Below are 19,775 nucleotides of genomic sequence, written 5' to 3' on the forward strand. Positions count from 1 at the left end.
AGCATGCCTGCAATTTACCTTTTTGGTTTCTCATTTGCTCTGCTCTCTCTTTTCATTCCGCTACATGCAGTGATTCTGATCAAAGAATTGCTGCAAAATATCACATTGCATTTATTCATCGTCTCAATGTCAGATATAATTACATAATTGTGTCTGTTAAGCAGTGGAAATTGTGCTCTCCCCCACCCCGCTCCTAAAAAAAGAAAAAAAGTTAACACTGATAATAAACAACACCCCTGATTGCTGCCGGGCGTGTGCATGTGCTGTCACCTCATATCAGTGCCTTTACATAGAACTACAGACTATTTTGCCTACTGATGTTTGTGCAACACAAGTCCTGGCGAGAAAAACCATCAGAGGCCTTCAGGGGATGTGTTGCTCTAAATTAAAAAGATATATTTGCATGTTCTCCCCGTGCCTGCATGGGTTTTCTCCGGGTACTCCGGTTTCCTGCCACATATAGCAAATATAAAAATTGCCAGTAGCACATCAGAAATGTGTTGTAGCACACGAGACAAAATGATTTGCCTTAACCATCTTTTCGATTCTTTCTCTCCAACCTCAGCCCCCCCTTTTCCTTTTATCTTGGCTGTCCTTGAGAAGCAACACGTGCCAGTTCAAGACCACTTTTGAGCTACATTTGGTCTTTGGTTTTTATTCACACTCTTAATTCAGACATTGCTCTAACAATAACAGTGTTGATATAGTAACAGGAGCAATGCAGCAATAATAATGGTGCCACAATCTATAATACAATGTAAAATAATATCTTTGAATTCGTATAAGATGCTTTGTTTATTGCTTATGGAGAAAAGAGAAGTTTGGTAATGTAGGATGATTTGTTTATTGATTTGTACTGTTCAAAATAGGCGCAATCAACTAAAAGTTAAAAATTAAAGAACTTCATAAATTTCTCAAGACAGATGATAATAATAATGATCATCTGTTGGCCATTTGTTTTTCTTGTAAATTAATGTTGGAAATATATTTTAATTCAGGCATCCATAAACACTTACAGGGTTGTCATCTATTAATGCAAATTTTATCTGGTCTTACTGCACTTAACAAGTAGTGACATATTTTATTAACAGCTATATTATTGTCTGTTTTTGTGTGCATTCCTGATCAATTAATAGAGGGTGTCGTTGCTCAGTAGCAATCTACGGCTAGCCTTCTCAACACAAATGGAACCCCACCTGAGCTGGCATTTGGCCAATGCCATCAATGCTGCATCAGGCTGAAAGCAAACTTGCGTACATGAACATGCACACTTTCAGACATTCATCAGGATGCATTAGTGGAACAAAGGCTGAGAGTCACAATGTGTGTCAATGGGAGAGCTCAAGACAGAGAACAGAGTACAAGCCCAACAGCCAAATAGTGTTCCCATGCAACATTGTTAATGTGATCAATGAAATCCTTTCACTGCTTCTTGTGGCTCATCTTGTTTCTTTGTTCCACTTTCCTTAACAGCAATGGTGTGAGCGCAGACACATTTCCAATATTACTTTGCAAGAACTTCTCATGTGTATGCTCTTGAAAACAGCACCTATTTTTGTCTTAAAAGTGTAACCGCAAGCTACCTTGAGTGAATTGAGGGGCAAGAGCCGCTATGTAGCACTGCTGTGATGCACCTCTCTACTGTCTGAGCCGCTTTCCTCAGCCTGTCCCTTGAAATTGGCCTCACATGAACGAGGTAGCAACAGCTAGTGAGGGAAACACTAGCTGGCGGCGTGGAATGACTCAGTCTAGGCAGGAGACAGGAAGGCTCTCCACCTTGTTTTATATTAATCACAAAGGCCCGAAGAGAATGTTTGCGAGAGGAGGAAGCGGGGAAGGTACCACAGAGAACAAAAGGGAGTTAAGGAAGTATTATGGAGTCAATGCTTAGGGGAGATGAAAATTAAAGACGAAAGGAGGTGTTAAGAAAGTGTGGAGGTGGCAGTAGCACCATCGATGGCAGCGGAAGGTTAGCTCATAAGAAGAAGGAACGTGCAATGCTTGGTTGGGTTTCAAGTTTACAAACAACAATGTGATGAGTCAATGACTCACTGCTGTCATCTCTAAACCCAGAAGGTATAATAAGTCTACATAGATGAACAATGGCACTTGGAAGACAAAAACTCCTTTCTAACACAAAGACTGGGATTAATTTTTCACTTGGGCATGACTGTAACTGTGACACTTTCATCCGTCACACAGTTAGCCGTAGCATGGATCGATCACCTGCGGTGTCAGTGGTGCATGGCTAACAAATGGGATCGTGCTGCATATTACTGTTGCGGTAATTGAGGATTTTGATGATTTCTGGCTTAGAGAAAAAATAAAGGGACAATGGAGATGATGAATGGATGTGTAAAACAGACTTTTTACATGTATTCTTGTCCAAAGAATTTAAATTAACGAGACAACGGAATGACAAGATGAATTTTTCATTGTCAGTCAGTCTATGTATGCATGCATGCGTGCATGCGTGCATGCATGTACGTATGTACGTACTATGTACGCATGCATGCATGTATGTATGCATGCATGTATGCATGTATGTATGTATGCATGAATGTATGAATGTATGTATGTATGTATGTATAGACCTACCTACCTACCTACCTACCTACCTACCTACCTACCTACCTACCTACCTACCTACCTACCTACCTACCTACCTACCTACCTACCTACCTACCTACCTACCTACCTACCTACCTACCTACCTACCTACCTACCTACCTACCTATCCACCCACCCACCCACCCATCTATCTATCGGTTTCTCCCTCTCTTTCTTCTTGTCTATCTATATCTTAAATTCATGATTCCAAACTTCTACACAAAAAGTGAATTTTCTAATCCAAACTCGCGCGCACGCGCACGCATGCGCACGCACGCACGCACGCACATTGATTTATTGACTACTGATGCTGCTTGAGTGAATTCATCCATCCATCCATTTTCTGAACCGCTTAGTCCCCACGGGGGTCGCGGGCGTGCTGGAGCCTATCCCAGCCGTCATCGGGCAGTAGGCGGGGGACACCCTGAATTGGTTGCCAGCCAATCGCAGGGCACACAGAGACAGACAACCAATCGCACTCACACTCACACCTAGGGACAATTTGGAGTCTTCAATCAGCCTACCAAGCATGTTTTTGGAATGTGGGAGGAAACCGGAGTGCCCGGAGAAAACCCACGCGGGCCCGGGGAGAACATGCAAACTCCACACAGGGAGGGCCGGAGGTGGAATCGAACCCGCACCCTCCTAACTGTGAGGCGTACGTGCTACCCAGTGCCCCACCGAGCCGTGAGTGAATTCAGTTAACCTTAATTTTTTTTGCATTTATAGAATACTATCAATGGAATACTAAACTGATCTACATTTATAACCCTAACCTTAATACAATACATTCTCTGCTCTTAAACAGTAAGAAAGACCAAGATTTGTTCACACTGCAGACAAATCCGATTTGCTTCATAAATCCGGAAGCTCTTCTATGATCTGATAGGCTTTACTGGGGTCCAGACATCAGCACTTTGTACAGATTGCATCGATTGCTGTAGTAGCAGCATAGGCTAGGTAAGTAAGTATGTTGGACACGCTTATTGCAAACACAAAAGTGTGAGCAGTAAAAAAAAAAAACAATGTGAATACTGTATCAAAGTCACACAAGCACTTGCAGTGACAGGTTGGAGCGCTCAATTTCTTTTCCGTATCACAAGTGCACAGCCAAAGAAGAGACTGACGCTACGAGCTATGCCAATACTGGAGGTCAGACTGGTGGTGGTGATTTCTCGTTCATGTCGTGCGTGTGTGTGTGTTTCACACAGAAAATGATGGAAACTCCCCAATAGGAATTCCAAATTGAATAATTGCAGAAATGACATTTCTAACCATCACTTAGAATACAAGCTGGCTATGAAAAAAGTAGCCGACTGGCCATTTTTATTAGTGGGATTAGGGCAAAAAAAGTTGGGGACGACGGAACAAGAATAGCTCCATCAGAAAAACTACCAAAAACCTAATAGCCTTCATCAATAAAAAAAAAATATTGTACAATGATATTTCATCACGAAGGAATAAACAAAGTATTTTTATTATTACAGGTAGTTTTACGACTACCTAAAAATTCCATGATGCTCTAAAAAATGCCCCTTGAGAGCTGTGGACAGCATCAGGATGTCAAAGCAATATGAGTGGATTAGTTTTTCGTGATCAAGGATGCCTCCCACTTCTATACCTGAGATGTTGCTTTTGATGATCTTGTGGGAAAACGTCAAATTTCGCTGAACCGAAGCCAATCAATCTCACTACGAGAAAGTCACCATTTAATTGACCGAGTGTGAATTAATTGAGAAACCCACTGTTAAAACGTTTAGCTATTTTTTTGCAGCGCCATAAAAGTGTGAATTTTTGAGGATGAGCGTTCACACGTTGGGAGTACAGAAAATGATTAGATGGTGTCAGCCGAGGATGGAGGGGTGCTTCGAGGCACTGGAGGAGTGGGATGTGTTATGGGATAGGTGACACACATGGCGGCGCCACATGCAGATGGCACACATGGATGAACAGCCAGCGTGCTGAAGCATGTAATCGGCCACCTCGCTGGACCCACTCCTCCAAATGCCCCCCCCCCCCCCCCCCTTGCATACACACTGACAAAAACAGTCAGCTTGCCAATTCTTCACTCACCAAGAATCACCACTGTGAAAATTTAAATCAACACACACCCATACCAAGAAACACCTCTATGACCTACCAATATGCCCCCCCCCCCCCACACACACACATACACACGCTGATGGAAAATACATCAGTAAACTTACGAGAAAATGAATTTTTAGGATTCAACGCAAAACTTTTTCACGTCAACAACACCCATCCTAACAAGTTCTAACAAGATTGTTTTTCTGGCAGGCTGCATTACCATCAGAGTGATGTCAAACCTCCCACTAGTGAAACCGATGAGAGACCGGACAGATTGGACATGCAAAAATGATGATCACCATTTCAACAACGCTCTCACACACCAGGTATACACATGAAACTGCCAGGCCGCATGTATTGTAGACAACTGTTCAGGTGCTGATGGGTCTGCACACAATAAAATGTGGTGTCTTCAGGAAGGACACAGGGGGGGCTGAAAGCAATCTTCCAGTTGACCTTGAGTGGGAAGGACAAAATGTGTGATGGAAGGAGGGAAAAAAGCCAGCACGAGCAAAAAGGAGTGAAATACATAATCTATCTCCAGCGGTGGCGTAAAGCAAATGCTTTTACGGTGATTGAGGACGAATCAACCTCAGAGGCCGGATAAACTGAAAGCACAGTGAAGCAAATTTTCCTCATGCAGAGCGCAACACCGAAATTAAAATAAGAAAAATAAAGAAAAAAAGGAGTTGAGAATGAGGGAGAAGAGGTGGGTGGAGAGGAAAGCAGTCAGTGAAAATGCCCAAGTAGGTGGAAGCCCAGACGGAGAGCGAGTGAACCAGACAGAGACAGATGGACGGAGTAAAGAGAGGCAAAGCCAGAGTGTACAAGAGAGCGAGCGGCCTTTGTAGATTACTTTAACTGTTCACTTTCGAATCAGCATTGCCTTTTAATGACTCACGACAAAATTCTCACACTGTGCGTGTGTCTGTGTGTGTGTATGACCCACACGTCTTATATCAGAGATTTTTTTTCTTTTTACCATCTGGTCCCACACATGCTAATTTGTTTGGCCGTGACACACACATTTCAATCGCTTTGCTATTCCTCCTCTCTAGGGCATTTTGCTTCCTAGACTCACCTTTCCCTTTTGTGTCCCAGCTTGCTCTGCGACATTGCTTTCCATCAAAGCAGCTGTTTCCTCATACATAGCCCTGATGTACGGACCTCCCACCTCCACCCATATTTATATTAATTATTCATATACTGTTTCTATACTGCTCATCCTCACGGTTGGTGCCTATTTCAGCTGACAGGTGAGAGGCGGGCTACACTGAAAAGGTCGGCAGTCAATCACAGCGCACATATAGACAATCAACTGTCAATAGTCACAATCATAACTATATGCTAGTTTTTTATATTCATTGACTAAAAGTTGCTAGGATGTTAAAACAAGTGTCTGAGACAGAGAGAGTGAGGGACGTGGAGAACGTGTGCGTGCTCAGTACCTTAGGATGCCATTAGGTGGGGCTGGTGCCTGGCAAAGAGCAGAGAGGAAAAGGGCAGGATGGACAATTGAAGGGAAGATTTTCCTATCTTTTCTCTATTGATATCATTAATTTAACTTGCTGAATCTGTTTTTCTTGTACATGTGCCTACGTTTTGTTCTTAATTGTGCTCCTGCTATATTGTGTTAAAAACAATTTTATGAATAAAATAACCTTGAACGACGTATCAATGTGCAGTTTAAAATTATCTGATGCTGAATTAAAAGACAAATTAATGTTCTGTGGAATTCCATGCAAAGGTTTTTGCTCCTTTCCACAAAGCTGCTTGAGACCTTTCCCAGCTTTGCGAGAACACACACACAGACACACACCTACGCAGCGGCATGGACAGATCGCATTGGCACTGAGCAAAAAAAGGAGGCTTTGCCGAGAGGAAGTGCAGGTGACCACAGATGGCACTCTGTCTGTGTCACTCTCTTTTTTCCTCTCTGTTTCTGTGCCACAGATGGACTCAATCACACCTATTTCCCTCTCACAAGGCCCTTGGACACACTCTCATTCAGCATCAGTATTTATCTATGTCTGTTTTGTTTAGTGTCACGAACGGTGCTGGTTGATCCATCTGTCTTCATCTACACAACAAGTAGAATGGGAGCATGAGTATAATTCAATTTATTTAATACATGTGACATTTGAGGTAACAAGTGAGGATGGGGGTAACTTGAAAGCCCAAAGGGCCACCCACTCTGCAAATCAGGAAGTCAACTACTGATCTGTCATCTGACTCCATAGAGCAACAAGTCAGCACCTTCCTAATTAGTCACCACGGATACCATAGGGACTCTTTGGTCTACCATACTAAGGCAGGAATTGTGTGTATATTTTTTTTAAATTAATGTTTGTCAAAAAGGCACCTATGTCTGATTTGCTGAGAGGGTTTGTGTTACACTGGTGAGAGCCTGAAGGAACGGTTTGACTGGCACGCTATCGCCTCGCACTCACATCACAATTGATCCAACTATATGACACACAATAGCTAGATATTTAAAAAATATCCCTCCCTACTATAGGGACCACTACACTAAACACAAAAAAATAAAAATCTTAAAGACACAAAAGCACAGTTCAAAATAAGCCAGAGAAAACTCAAAACCACAGACTAAGTCCATGCCATAATGTTTGATTAGTCTTGAATAAAAACGGCGAGTAACTGAAAGTAACCTTGAATGGATTATATTGCGGTGCACACATGCATCAATTAAATCAACAGAAAGAGGGGAACAAGAGCCCCACACTTTTCTTGCCATCAGCTGTCTGCCACTCACTATAATTACAATCAACTCAAAAGGTGATCACCACAAAGCTGGGGGGCACAAAAGTGCGCTCATACACACAGTTCAGTAACAGCAAATTAATGGCCAAAGCATACACACATGCACATGCAGTATAATGCCTACTCACGCTCAGATGCCAATCATAACTTAAAAGTTCACATCAAAGCCAAGTACGCTTAACACACACACGCACACACATTGTACATATGTTTACTCATACATTCTAATAGATGTACACAAGGCAAAGTTGAAAAAAAACGGTGGACAATTTGTAAAATCGAGGCTCTATTGTTACTGACAATATTGCCTGGGGACACCGTATGTAGCACGACCGCTGTATTGTGTCTGGGGGTCTTACCTGTCTCGTGAGAGAGGGTCTTTGTTCTTCCTGTGTTGCCTGAGTGATGCATCGCTCTGCACTTCTATCACTTTCTGATTAACCCTCTACACCCTTAAGTCCTCCACTCTGCTCCGCTCTCGTCAGAGAGCGCTTGTCTTCTTTCTCAATGTTTGTTGCGCTGCGTTTTTTCGCGCACTTTCAGTCCTTTGCAGTTCTTCTATTTTCGCTCCTTCCCGGGTGTTTTGAGGCAAGCTTTGAGAAGCTCAGTCCACTTGCTGGGTGCCAGAGCACTGTGCGAGACAGGCAGAAGGAAAAGGAGCTCTACACAAGCACACTTAAGCAGTTTGGGACAAGACACTAAAACACATGTGGAGGTGTTCCCCTGCGGAGACCAACGCTGCACACGGACATGCTTCAGGCAAAAAAGATGAGCACGGGGCTCTGTGCCGCTATCCCCTTTACCAGGAGACCACACGTCTTTTTGTCCTCCTCTTACTTGTCCTTACTCCTTTTCAAGCTCAATCCGTCACACATCAAGGTCAAGGCGGGCACGGGGGGACTAGATGGATGAGGAGACACTGGGAGCAGAAAAGAGAAAGCCTTTCAGCCTGTGGCAGGCAGAGCAGAAGAGAGGAAGCGATGTGGCTGCAGCTCCATCCTCCATCTGGTCACGGCTGAGACTGAGAACAGACTCCTCGCGCACACACTCCCCCTGTCTCTTTCCCTCCCTCTCCCTCTCTCTCTCGTTCTCTCTCTCTCTCCAATCTGGAGAGATGCAGAGGGAGAAAGAGTGACTGTGAGACCTAATGAGTGAGCCGAAGGGATGGGAAAAAGAGACGGGAGACAAAAACAAAGAAGTGTAGTTTTGAGAGAAGGTCGGGGAGGTGACAATGCAAGTGGCAGAATGTTACCACAAGAGTGTTTGCCGGAGACACCACAAAATGTGGACATTATTCGGGCAAATAACTAAGAATACAGGGAGAAAAGCCCCTGATCTTTAACTGCAGGAGAGGAACAATAATGAGGAAAAAAAATCAAACAGGAAGGAGGCCATAGGGCACCGCAGATATTAAGCCAATATTATGTCAGATCTCTCATGGGATGTACATACATTCTGAAAATGACCCAACATGATGGAGAATAAAAAATATCACTCAATGCAACCTCTAGAGACACCATAAACAGTGCAATAAAGTGGGAACAAATCAACCAGTCATCAATCTTTTTTGTCATGATGGGATGAAATACAATAAATTGACCCAATAAACATCACTTTATCTGAAGACAATCTAATAAAATAAAGAGCAACAGCAACACCTCATCATGCTTTCAAGGACTTGGGGTTCCCTTATTATCCAGCAGAGAGCAGCCATCTAGTCCTATTTGAACCAGCCATCTGGCAATTTTATTATAATAACTGTACGCTTGATAGAAAAAGGAATGTAACATAAGAGAGAATATTGAGAAACACTTTTCTTGGTCGGGGCTAATGCATTTTTGGAACTCCCTAAAAACATGTCAGTGTTTCAAGGCTTGTGACATTAATGTAGATAATGAACCATGAACAGAAAAAGAAGAATGACACAGACCTTTCAGTGGACAGTGATTGAAAGCAGAGAGAATAATAGTCAACCCACATTGAGCAGCGAGGCTACATCTGAAGAAAGCATTGAGTGTGCGCATGTACAGTTTAAGTGCTGGAACCATTGACAAATGCCAACCTCTGTGCCACAGCTGCAGAAGGGCATTGTTAGCCTCATTTTCCACCTCCTAATTTGGCATTCCCAGATATCATCATCTGCAGCACTCGGACGCATACCCACATAGGTGCTTTGTATGTGTCAGCACGTACGTTCATGTTCACACATACACATGTGGGGATCAAGACTACCATGCACACATACAGCTTTGCTCCCTCGGTATACACACTTGCGTACACAGGTGCCGAGACTAGATTTAAAGCAGAGGCGGGGCCAGGGGTGGGGAGGGTGTGGTGAGGGATTGCGGCTATGACTTCATCCCAATAAAACTGAGAGTGGCGCCCAGGTAGGCTCAGTAGGGGCACAGGGGGAGATGGCAGATTTTCAGATGAGGTTTACATCAATTTGTCATGATGAAAAACTCATCCGAGACAGAAACAAATTGCTTTCTTGACAACAACTTGTAATACTCTATCATATACACATGCGCACATTCACCCTCAAGAGCCCCCTGCACGGCACACGGATCCACATGCATGTCAGCAAACTGACTGATAGATTTTCATCATCAGGTTATTCATCATCACCTCCCTGTATCGTTCTGACCTTTTGTGTACCTGTGCACGGGCAAAAATTAGGCTCCTCCTCTCACTTTCTGCAATGACTCGTCAACGTATTGTTTTTACATTGAAAATCAGATGTATAAGGTGTTATCCACAGCTTTTATGGTTCTCTCGTCAGATCTACAGTTATTGAAAATATATTGTATTGTTTGAACACATTTACATTACAGCGCTTTCCTTTAAAATCGCTCATCCAGCTTGTATCCGGCTCCACTCACCCTTGATTCTTTGGACAAGTGGTAGAGAAATACACTTTCTCTATGGACAGATGGATTCTGTTGGTACTTGCTTGTCAAATTAGTTAATTACAGTTCAATTGTCATTTAATGTAAGTATGACTACAACGATTGCCATTTCTTTTACTATTTTTCGATAACATTCTCCAGTCTAGCCACCCCCAAAAATAATTTCCTCAATGATGCTTTTTCTTTTCTCGTGGTTGCCTTTTCTAACCCCCAATCTCTATGCGTTCCTCCCCTTCACCTGCCTCCTGAACTGAAACATGGAGGAGAAGGGAATGAAGGAAGATGGAGGGAGGGAGCGAAGGCGGGAGGAGGAGGTGGATAGATGGGGAGGGAAGGTGTTCTGTAAGGTGCCCCCTTGGGTTGAACATGGTCATTTGTCATCAGGCTGAAAGCTTAAGAAAAGACTAGTTAACCTTTACAGCCGATCCCCGTGAGACGCAGGAATAAACACAGCAAAGCAAAATGCCTCCTTCCACCGATGTATCAGCAAACACACGCACACCCGAGCGAGACCCTTATAGCAGGTTTTAAAATGCACAATCGATAGTGGTGAAAGCATTGCAGTAGGAGCCACCAGCACCCTTTACAACACGTCTCCCTCAAGAAAGCTTGGTTGTCTCCAAGGTCCTTTCCCTTCCCTACTTCATCCTCCCTCCTCCTCGTGATCCCCACACCCCAGCCAAAGTAATTAATCACCTTGTGCTAATGAGCTATTAACTAATAACAGACTGACATGCCTCTGCCTGCACGCGCACGTGTGTGTCTACGCAAGCATGAGCGAGTGTCACCAGGGCCACCCTCAACACACTCATGTGATTAATAAGGTTAAGCTCTTATTAGGCAGCGAGCACAAGAAGTAAACCCACAAGTCCCTTGTGCATGCATTAAAAATTACACCAAAATCTCACCTTACTTTCATCAGCATAACTGATGTTGGCTTCATATGGGACCTGAGTTAAGGAAAAACAAACTAGGTCATGGGAAAAGAAAAGAAAAACTCCATTGTGTCATACATTTCACCATACATTCTCATTACCGCACCAGCAAGCTGACGCTGTATAATAATCACATTTCGGCAACAAGAAAGGAACACTAAATTTATTCAGACTACTTTGTCAGCTCAACACAACTGAACTTATACAGCTCTACAAGTGCAACAAATTTGCACTCTTAGCACTTTCGTCAACAGTTTTCACTTAAACGTGTACTCTATAATTACACCTGAACCTCGCTTTTACACGCTTCGATTCCACGCGACTTTCTGTCTAACGCGATTTGGTCATGGACCCCAATTTTTTTCCGTCGTAAATACATTTTCAAGTAGTATTTTAAATGGATGATATAAGGACCGTAGGAACTAAATGACTACCGCGTGAACCTAAGCGCTAGTAATTTGATAAATTTCAGTGACCAATTGAAAGGCGTTTGAGAATAAGAAGTCGGGCTGTTTGATCTTTATTAATGCTTTATTGTTACGGATAGATATTATTGTTTTTAATTCGGAGAGGGGGAAGTTTGCAGAAGCACCTCATCTACACAGTCACGCACAAGTCAAAGAGTGTGGCCGGACACAGTAGTAGAACAAGTGGCTGCTATATTCTCTCTTCCATCCAATTCACATAGCATCAAAATGACTAACTCAGTCTGCCTGATATTGTCATCTGCGTATTCCTTCTCTTTTAATAAAATGTCAACAGACTTCGATGTGTGTGGGTGACGGACGGCAAACTGACCCCTTCTGCTGCTCAACAACATGCCTGACGTAAATGAACGTAATAAATGACCCCTTGGGCGGCCTAAAAACATGCTTTTCCAAAAAAACAACACTTTCTATTCAAAGCGCTTTCGGGGTTAACTCGATTCCCAAATTCTGGACCCCAAAGTCCATGTAAAATCGAAATTTTGGTGTATTTAGATTGACTCTTTCACTAAAAAAAAAATACTATCAAGAGAGCAATGCATTAATTTATACGGAGAAAGGAAAACTATTTAAACAATGGCCACTACCCTATGATTCATAGTTTGTCCTCCCTGACTTTCACAGTTGACTACAGTACCATGGACAGCAACACAAAATCAGCCTTTTTTTTTTCTTTTTTTAAAGAAGTGTCCCTAGGCCAATGCCCTTGCACTCACAGACTCAGACACACACACAACACGCACAAACCCAGGGACACAATTATTTACTTAAGAATTCTAAATAATAGTACTGCAACATTGCCAATGCGCCCAAACATTATGTGCAGTCTGTGTGCCATTACAAATATTCACTTCTCCATGTCTCTGACCCAAACACTGTGTCCCTCTGGAGAACTTTTGCACATATCGAGAATCATTTGCATTCTCCCGTTTCCCTCATTTTTTGTGTGTGTGTGTGCAGCTTCAGAAATGAACAGCTGTTTAATGGTCATAGCTCTTCAGAGACGGGACTTTGGAGACACATTGGGGGCTGGGGGCGAGCTTACTCAGTACACACACCTATGCATGCAAACACACTAACACACGCACACAAATCCATGGACTGAAGCAAACGACAGGTATAGCCTTGATCAGCTCTGTAAGCAAATTGTGACCATTGACCAGATGTTTTCCATCCCAACAGCGACATTGTAGCATTTCCACACTGCTTAATTATACTACAATAAAAAACCAAGACTGGCACATGCACTTAATAGCAGCCTATAAGAGAAAGAGTGAGGCATTTTAAAATATACTGATAGAATAAGGTATCAACAAAAGAAGCTTGAATACGAATGTAGCTGCCAGTTTCAAGTAGCTGATTGTGGCCTTAATTCTGCGCCAAGCTGGCTGATATCATTGACATCTTTGGGCTTTCTGAGCTAAACATGAATGGCACAGAAAGAGCAGTGGAGGGTTTGTTTAATACCTAATTTTAAAAGCAAAATGGGGGATTGAAGCTGGATTTTGAGGAGTACGGGGGGGTTGAGTGCTTCCTATAATTATAGGTGCTGCTCAAAATTTTACAATTTTGCTTATTTCTATTACACCACAAGTACATGTCAAAAAAGAAAGAAAAGGGATTAGCACAGTTGCAGCCACTTGACTGCCTGTCTCAAGCAAACAGCACACACTCATATACACACAGACACACACACACACACACAAACACAAATACAGATGCCCAATGAAAGGATTTGGCAAAATCACAAAGAGTAAGAGAAGTGTTATAGCCTCGTAGTGTGAAACGTGGAAACCATATGGATACTAATTTACCCAGCAGGGAAATGAATGATTTGTTATTTACATCATCTATCAAGCAGAACCCTGATGGCTATGGTAAAATTATAATTAGATAACATAATTATTGACAATATAACTATTAAGTAAGTATTATTTTTAAATGTGGAAGAGTGTGCAACATTAGCTTTAGTTTTATGGCACAGCGTCCAACAGTATCTCTGACATGAACTATACTGTAAAGTGACAATTGAGTAACATTCACAAGTAAATGACAAGAATGTATTTTGGAATAAAAACAGGAATAACCCATAATATTTATGATTTATTTATCCGTGTAGCTAATCGAAGACTGCATTTTCTAAATGAAAATTTTCTCTTCTGCTGCTGTATTTAGAGACATACTAACTGCAGCATCCCTTTATCACAGGAGGCACGCAGACAGACAGACAGACAGACAGACAGACAGGCAGGCAGGCAGGCAGGCAGGCAGGCAGGCAGGCAGGCAGGCAGGCAGGCAGGCAGGCAGGCAGGCAGGCAGGCAGGCACGCACGCACGCACGCACACACACACACACACACACACACACACACACACACATACACACACACACACACACGAAGGCTGAGTATCTTATTGCAAAAGATTAGATATGTATGTTCCTTGTCAGAATTCTCCTGCGCCCAATTGCTAATCGATCCCTTTTAAACTTTAAAAGATGATGTTCTTGTGACAAAATAAGAATATATTGATCCTTATTGAGCTTGACACAAAATTAGAATGGAGGTTTTCAAATTTCTTTGACTTTAAGAGTGTTTCTCTGTTGTTCTGTTGAAGCCAGATCCAGGCTGATTGAGACTACTAATGGTCACAACGTGGAAAAAAGGTGCTGCAATCAAATTTATTATCAGCAAATATCAACTCTCATCTTTTTACAAGCGGCCATCCCTGACCCAGCCAACACAAACAAAAAAGTTGACGTTAGCCCACACCCTACCGGGTGCCATACCAACAACTAACTATAGGAAGTAACAAATTAACAAATTGTCTTTATTACTATACTTCTCTTGTAATAATCCGCAATGTCTTGAGTCATTAATTTGAATCTATTTCTATTTTTTTCACCATTTTCTAGCCACTCCTCCCTACTTTAAGTTTATATGCTTCATATAACCTCTGGTCAGTAAGACAGAAATACCTCAGATACAATTCAGACAACAGTATGGTGCTGATAATGAGAAGCAGAGTTTGGAAGAATCAATAGGACAAGCAGGGGACATGGGAGCTCTAACATGGAGACAAATGACCTCCCAACATCACAGAATTGGTAAGCTTGTGGATAGACAAGTAAATAAAGGCCTGGATTGTCAGGATAAAGAAGGCCTGAGAAATGGTGAGCGAGACCAAACAGAAGAATTGATGGGCTTGTAATTTTGTATTTTCTGCCCTCTAAAGGAGATAAATCTGTCTATAGGGATTTTAATCAGACTCCAACAAAGACTGTACACACACGCATCACTGCAACAACCCTGTCACGGCTAAGTAAACAGCACAGTGCAAACAAATGAAAACCCTGCGCGGGTTGCTTCTCAACATGAAAGATACACAAATTCAAAGCCCAAGGAAAAGTGTTCTTTCGTAGCTAAACATCATTTTCAATAATTTGGAGTGACAAACCCAGAGATGCGTAAAAAGTGAATTCTGAGATTAGAATGCTTTTGTTTCACCAACTATGAACAAAGTAGAAGCTTTAAAGACACGCAAAAAAAAGAAAAACACAACCTGTGTGAATACAATTCAGCCGTGGAGAGAAGGGCTGCTCGCAACGGGGGTGCAAATTTGTGTGAGCTCATTGTCTGAATGAATTGTGCATGCTTCAAATAGTAATCTTTAGTCGATAAGTAATTTCAATGTGCAAGCCTTGTAGATCACACAACACTAATTCGTTCCAATTCGAGACGCTTGAATCCTCAATAAAACACAAAACTCACAAAAACATAACACAATAGTGGAATAAACTAGAACAATGGGGTGGGATGTTAAGTGAGAAGGGTGAAAAGGGGGCCACAAATGAGTTTGGAGGGTTCTGTCATTATGATACACGAGGAGAGCGGGGGCTCCCAAAAGGAGATGTGTAAAAATAGGATTGCACCTATCCCCCGACACTTTTCCTGTCTGCCTATTTATCCAATCACAGCTCTCTACTCCAACTCATCCCTCTCCTCCCACTCTCCTTTCACCCATGACTCTCGGGCTGTTCTCTCCTAGCTGTTGCCCTCCAATATTTTCTTCTAGTGTCCTTCCTACCACTTCTTACTCAGACTGGCAGGTTTCATTCCTTTTCACTTTTTGATACTGTATACATTGGACCGATGCAATATGAAAATAAATACTGTGATTTTCGGACTATAGACCGCTACTTTTAGCACAAGCTTTGAAGCCTGGGGCTTTTAGTCCGGTGCCGCTTATCTATGGATTTTTCATGATTTTTAAGATGATGTAAAAGGATTTGTTCTGGTAATACAGGTAATATAAATGCGGACATTTCATTTAAAAAACCTGTGGTTTATAATCTGGTCTAGTTTATATGTGGACAAAACTGTCACATATCTGCATCTTGAGCACCCTGGCCAGTTCTGTTTCCCTGTACACCACCAGTACTCTTCGATGATGCCACGCCCACAGTAATCAGCACCCATTGCCTGCAACCTGTAACCCACAAATTTACTCAATTACTTAAACCCCGCACGCCCATCACTCTTTGTCAGTTCGTCTAAATTGCTACCCCGTCTTGCTCGTTGAGTGCCTTCCCCGAACTGACTCCCGTTGTCCGACCCGTGTATGATTTCTGCCCGGCCGACCCGTTGTTCGACCATGAGTTCCGCCTACGCCCTACCTGCTTCTGTGTTTGCTCTGGTTCATTCTCTGCCCAGGTTCAATCTCCTGCCTGTCCCCGACCCTGCTTCGCCCATGTCAACCTTGCTGACGCAGTGCTGATGCATCTGCTCTGCTCGAGCTACCATGATCCACTTCCCCTTCCCCTCATTTCAATAAACAAGAGTGCTGTGATACATTTGGTTGTTCTGTCTGACCCATTACACAAAATAGGATTCTAATTTTAGCTGGTGAGGTTTATAGTCCGGAAATTACGGTATATGACTTTGCATTTTTTTTGTGGAAAAACACATGTTACACAGCAGCTACATTAGGTACTGTAAAAGCTCTACACATCACAATTAGATATTATATTAACAATGTTATTGTAGAGGTTTACAAGGTTTAGAACAATGCTTCATCATATGATAAAAGTGTATGTGATATTTGATTACTTTATTTCCAGATTATGAGATGACTATTATTCAGGAATACAACTATACAGACATGATTGTAAAATTGACAGAGACACAGAAAACTGAATATTTATGTCCTGTACAGTGCAGCTTTGGTTGTTTACATATTGCCGCGGCAAGTGAATATTACCGGGTAAGATTTTTGTGTGGTCTCACAGAATTTGCGACAACATTTATTTAAACAAATATTTAAAGTGAACATATTGTGGAAACTACTTTTTAATGGCTTGTCTCCCCGGAGTGCCTGCCCAGACCATCAAGTGTGAAATTAAACAATCAAGTACATAGTTTGTTATCTGCCTAGTTCCGAAAATGTGTCTGTGGGCAAGCCGTTGTGCACTTCTGTCCCACATTTAAATAACAGTGGTTCTCATTTTCATGATAACTGTAGCCCCTCACCAATTTTCTTATATGATATGATCAGCTAGGTTCGACGTGGATTGCACTGTCAATGCCATGCAAAAACAAACACATCACGCACAGGTGAGATGCCACAGCTATCATGCCAGAAAAACAAAAGGTAAGCAGAGCTGCATTAAGTTTTGTTGGTTGCACAGACTAGCGTCTCACAATTGGCACATATTGTACTTTGGCAAGTAAAATATACAGTAATTGTCTATTTGTGCCAACACCCACACCCTCACACAAACCACAGGTAGAAACTACTCAAGTAACAACGGTTTGGCTAAGCCCCCAGTTGTCATGGTAACGAAAGCAAGTCTCCCATTGACCCAAGCAGTACTTGAGTTCTATATAGGATGGACTATGTAGTAGGTCACAAAGAGACACAATATGTCTCTTTTAAACAGTGAACTATATTGTATTTACAACTAGAGTGTTTTATGATCAAAAGACCATTCAGTATCTCTCAAGTATTAAATGACCTCCCTCTTTTTGTTTCGAAAGAAAGAGAGTTGAGGAGTAAAATTTTTCAAAAGAGTCTTCATATGTCTCACTTTTTTCCTGATGCACAAAACCCCTATCTGTCTATTCCTCTGCTGCTCTCTGGAGAGGAAAAACAAACAACCGTCAGGGTCAGGCTTCCAGATGAATTCCAAATGACTTTGAAGGGCAGAAGGGCCAACCAACTTTCTCAAGAGAAAATGCTGTTTCATTACACACACGCACTAACATGAAAACTAGCAGCATTACATTAATGTAGTCCACTGGATGACCCACCACACAGAGAGCAGCTACTGTTTGAATCAATACCGAATTTTAAGTCAGGCGTCTGTCAAGGTGAAGCAGGTGAATGTGTGCAAAGCATATGTGCACAAAGCCATTTGATGAGTGTGGTGCCACAAATCTCAGCCAACAGATATGCACAGTGAAAAGAGCGCTGCAGAGAGTTTTCATGAAGTAAAAACATCAATTTATCACTCTATCCATAGCTCAATTTTCACCTAAACATTCAAGATGAGCAGATCAATCATTTTTTCATCATATCAATCATTGTCTGCGCTATTGTCTGAATCTCACTTAGGATCTGCCTCTTTTCATCCATCACAGGTAAAGGAGAGCTTTACTCAATGCAGTAAGCAAAGGTAAAGATTAAGTTACTCTAGTGATGCCGATACTGTGTAATGTGTACAACAACACTACAGCCTCTACATTCAGACACCAATGCTGTGGTTGAGCGTCAAAGCTGGCACAACTTGGTTTTCGTGCCAGTACAAGATTTGACTTGAGCGTGTTTGGGACACGTTCTGGGCGCATCTGACAATTTGGTGAAAGTAGACTCCACTTTACGCTTCCTGGAACCAGGTGTAAGTTGTGAGGCAGGTGGTGTCTTGTCATTTTGTTGAATTTGATTGAGATACAGGCAGACAGCATTTTTTTTAATTTTGAGGAACAATTTTTTTCCAGTTTATCCCAGGGACCTGAAGCAAGGATTTTTAAACATTTAAAATATCACTATATAACAGGGAGTCAAATGTATGCTTTCAGCTGAAAAAAGAAAAAAAAATGTATTTCACTAATGGAGTTCTATTGAATAATTGGAAATTCAGATTCTTGGTTAGTAAAAGAGCTGTTTTAAGAAATCCACTTGCAGAACTGTGTGAACAAGTGGAGAATGACACTTTCTACTGTCAAGATGAGAGTATGAAAGTGGTTCAAAGGGTAAACTATATTTAAATGCTGATGAATGTTTCAATTCCAGTTGAAGTGTGGATATGTTTCACAAATTAAATCATAATCCGCAAGCAGAATTTTATCGACTTCACCTAGCTTGGGAAATAGGAGTTTTTCTTAGAGTCACACTTTCTAAATGATATTTAATTTATAATAATATAAATATAAATAATAATTTAATGATATTTATTTGGTGGCGAATATTAAACTAACTTAAGATGTCATACCATTGCAACAGATTTTTTTTTTTTTTTAAAATGGGGACAAAGTAAGGCTACTTGCCTTTTTGTCAAAACTAAAGTACAGGGGGCAGTGGGGCTCTGGCTATGTTTTCCTTTGACATCCAAATGACTAGCTATGGTTCTGGACTAAGCCAGCCAAAATGTGCACCTTCATGCCTCATGCAGTGATGACAAAGGGAGCTCAGAGTTGCCAGATAATTGCACCAGGCAGTGACCATTATTCGTCACGGTAATATGCTTCAAGTGTGCAACAACATTCTCACTCATCATTGGGGCATTTTTCCTCAATCAATTATGAGGGGAATGACGAGTTGGAGAGGTTAAAGCGTGAACACTGGACAACTGCACGTCTGCAGTTGCTGTTCAATCAAACACATTGCAAATCCTGCTTTTGCTAGTTTTCAACTTGTTTGAGCAAATATTTTAAGATTAGAACAACAGCAAACAAATAGCATATGTTGTAC

General features: G+C 41.9%; 1 protein-coding gene across 10 annotated transcripts in view; it reads right to left on the reverse strand.

Annotated features, from left to right (window-relative positions):
• Positions 1–19,775, reverse strand: part of LOC125989940 (teneurin-2) — a 202,105-nt gene that overhangs the window by 93,858 nt on the left and 88,472 nt on the right. For 2 of the 10 annotated variants that reach the window (XM_049756536.2, XM_049756528.2), the window contains exon 1: positions 7,839–8,485. The exons of the other annotated variants lie outside the window; for them this stretch is intronic. In XM_049756536.2, the coding sequence (XP_049612493.1) occupies positions 7,839–7,890 (52 nt within the window). In that variant the 5' untranslated portion in view covers positions 7,891–8,485. Of the gene's footprint in view, positions 1–7,838; positions 8,486–19,775 lie in introns of those variants that run through there. 10 annotated transcript variants of the gene reach the window in all.

The sequence above is a fragment of the Syngnathus scovelli genome, chromosome 1 (assembly GCF_024217435.2).
Source record: "Syngnathus scovelli strain Florida chromosome 1, RoL_Ssco_1.2, whole genome shotgun sequence".
Taxonomy (NCBI): Eukaryota; Metazoa; Chordata; class Actinopteri; order Syngnathiformes; family Syngnathidae; genus Syngnathus; species Syngnathus scovelli.